General features: G+C 40.7%; 1 protein-coding gene across 1 annotated transcript in view; it reads right to left on the reverse strand.

Moving 5' to 3' along the window:
* Positions 1-559: 559 nt before the first annotated feature.
* LOC142224627 (uncharacterized) overlaps positions 560-3,296 on the reverse strand; it is a 10,808-nt gene continuing 8,071 nt past the window's right edge. The window contains exons 2-3 of the mRNA XM_075294408.1: positions 1,723-3,216; positions 560-1,671 (exon numbers count right to left, since the gene is read on the reverse strand). Of these exons, the coding sequence (XP_075150523.1) occupies positions 560-1,671; positions 1,723-3,216 (2,606 nt within the window). The remainder of the gene's footprint in view (positions 1,672-1,722; positions 3,217-3,296) is intronic.

Genomic DNA, 3,296 nt, shown 5'->3' on the forward strand with positions numbered 1-3,296 from the left:
TATCGCCGGGCCAGAGAAAGTTACTTCGGATTGCAACATAAGACTGAAGCGAGTGCCCGAATAGCTTCTGACAATAGTTGTTGGTTTGTAGTCGATTGAAAAGTTGCTGATTCGCTGTTATTGGTACTGCTGCGGACGGTTTGCCGGTTGTTGTTTTGTGTACTTCTGTGTACGTTGCTATTGCGTCGCAAATTTGTGGGTGGATTCGTATTCCGTTGGATGCTTCCATCCTGGAGGTAGCTGGCATGCAACAGAGTATGGTGTGGTCTTCCACACTTGCGGCACATGTTTGGCGATCTACAATCCCGGAATCTGTGGCTTCGCGCTAAACAATTTATACAATAGACCTCTTTGAGTACCATGTTCTTCCTTTCTTTGGGCGTCATCCACAAGAATTTTGGGCACACTTTTAATGGATGGAACTTTTTACAGAGTTTACATCTATATATGCCTGGTGTTGTTGAGGCTCTGGAAGAAAAACAATAACAATTATGGGGAACAATTTCGTAAATATTGAATAATGTGAGCTACGTGTCTCATAGATTTGTGGGAACCATTCTTAAGATACAGAATTTTCGCCAGGTGAATCTGCAAATGGAAGATAGCATAGTTTCGCAATGGGTCTCTTAATTATGCCGGTAGCAGTTCTAATATCCGCCACACGAACGTGATTATCAGACCCTTGATATATTTTATCTATTCTTCCCAACCTCCAATCGTTGGGCGGGATTAAATCGTCAATAATTACCACTAAATCTCCTTGTTTCAGGTTTGGCAAAGCATTTTTCCATTTGTAACGTTTTTGTAGTGCCTTTAGGTAATCCTGCTTCCACCTAACGGCGAACTGATGATGAAGAGCCTTAAGTTTCAACCAACGATTTGTTAGAGATATATTTGGTGAAAGTGTTTCTGGCAATGCCATTAAAGGGGCACCTCTTAAAAAATGGCCTGGGGTTAAAGCTGTCAATTCGGTGGGATCCTCAGAGATCGCGGATATGGGACGCGAATTTAAGACACCTTCAACACGAGTTAATGTAGTAGAAAATTGCTCGAAGGTGAATTTATGGGAACCAGCAAGTTTTTTAAAATGAATTTTAAAACTTTTTACTGCGGCTTCCCATAGGCCGCCCATGTGAGGAGCATGAGGGGGTATAAATTTCCACTCAAATCCGTGTATGGAGTATCGTTGAGCAATATCATTCGAGGTAGATTTTAAAAATTGAGCAAATTCTCTCATAAATTTTCTACTTGCACCCAAAAAGTTTCTACCATTGTCAGAAACCACCCTATGGGGGAGTCCCCGCCTACCAACAAATCGGGCAAATGTAGCCTCGAATGCTGCGGAAGATAACTCGGAGCAGGCTTCTAGGTGTATGGCTTTGGTAGCAAAGCAAACAAAGACGCATACATATCCTTTGATAATAGGAGCATTCCGGATATTCGAACTTTTTAGGTCAAAGGGGCCTGCAAAGTCCACACCAGTTATGTGAAATGGTGGGGAAAACGTACAACGCTCCGGGGGTAATGGAGCCATTATTTGGGACCTTGGATTACTTCTGTATATAATGCAAACTTTACACTTGTGAATTATACTTTTAACTCGGGGTTTTAGCCTAGCGATATAGAACTCAGTTTGAGTGAATCTGCACATTTGAGTGCATTCTGCGTGGGCTAAAAAGTGGTGTAAATGTACGAGATACAAATTACATAATCTAGAGTTACCTGGGAGTATAATGGGATATCGTTCTCTATAGGGAAGTGACGAATCTGATAATCTTCCATTTACTCGTAGGACATACTTTGAATCAAGGAATGGGTTCACTGTAGACAAATTGCTTCTTCGAGAAATGGGTTTAGAATCCATGAGCGCCTCATACTCTTGCGGATAAAATTTCTTTTGGGAAAGTATTATCAACCGAGTTTTAACGAATTGTAACTCGTTTAGTGTCAAGTTGACAGAAGCTGGTTTAGAATTGGTTTTGAATTTTTGATGAGTTGCTCGGAAAAACCTAAAGACATATGAAAGGACTCTAAGGGCTCTAGCATATGAAGAAAATCGCAGCAATATATCATCTTCTATAGCTGAAGCATGAATAACTTTAATTATCTGAGGTTTTGGGGGAACAATTAAGGGGTTTTTCCTAGGCCAATTACTCTCCGAAGTAGTTAGCCATTTGGGTCCATTCCACCAAAGGGAATTGGATATAAGATCCTCAGACGAACAGCCTCGAGTTCCAAGATCAGCTGGATTATCATTGGTAGGCACATATCGCCATTTTCCATTTGTGATCAAGTCGTGGATCTGAGAGGTACGATTTGCCACGTAAGTTTCCCAGGACAATGGCGGTTTGGAGAGCCATCCTAGTACTATGGATGCGTCTGTCCAAAGGGTAATCGAGTTGATATTCGTATCAAATATCTGTAGAACAAAACTTATTAGTTTGGCTAATAGCAAAGCGCCATTGAGCTCCAATTTGGGTAACGTTACGGGTTTTATGGGGGCAACTTTACTTTTGGCTGTCAGTAAATTGCAGAAAACTTGAGAAGATTTAGTTTGTACACGAACATAAACGCATGCGCAGTAAGCAGACTTTGATGCATCACAAAATCCATGAATATCGATCTTATCTGCCTGTGTGTATTGAATCCATCGTGGTATCACAATGTTATCAATTTTAGCCAAATCAGAGTGTAAAACATTCCAAGCGGATTGCGAGTCGGGGCTTAAAGGCTCATCCCAATCGGTTCCCTCGAGCCAAAGTTGTTGCATAAGTATTTTTGAGCGAATTAGAATCGGGGTTATCCATCCCGCAGGGTCGAAAAATTTGGCTACATTAGAAAGTATTTTGCGTTTTGTTGGGTTCAAGTCTAATTGTATCGGATCAGATGAATATGAGAATTGGTCTTGAAGAGCATTCCACTTTATTCCAAGTGTTTTAGTGGAACTTTTCTCCGAGAGGCTTAGCAGATCAGAATCATATAAATCTTCCTTCGGAAGATGAGTAAGTAAATCTGGTTTGTTTGCGGTAAATTTTTTGAGTGGAAACCCAGCAGAATTGAGCACAGTAATAAGGTCATTTTGGAATTTAACAGTTTCTTCTATTGAGAAACCTCCCGACAATATGTCATCGACATAAGTTTCTTTACGTAAGATCCTAGCTACATGTGGGAACTGCTTCTCCGAGTCGGAAGCCAGTTGTTGTAGGGTTCTTATGGCTAAGAAGGGCGCACAATTTATACCAAAAGTTACAGTATTTAATTGGTAATCTTTGATTGGACAATTTGGGTTATCTTGA

This window comes from Haematobia irritans, chromosome 2 (genome assembly GCF_050003625.1).
Source record: "Haematobia irritans isolate KBUSLIRL chromosome 2, ASM5000362v1, whole genome shotgun sequence".
Lineage (NCBI taxonomy): Eukaryota > Metazoa > Arthropoda > Insecta > Diptera > Muscidae > Haematobia > Haematobia irritans.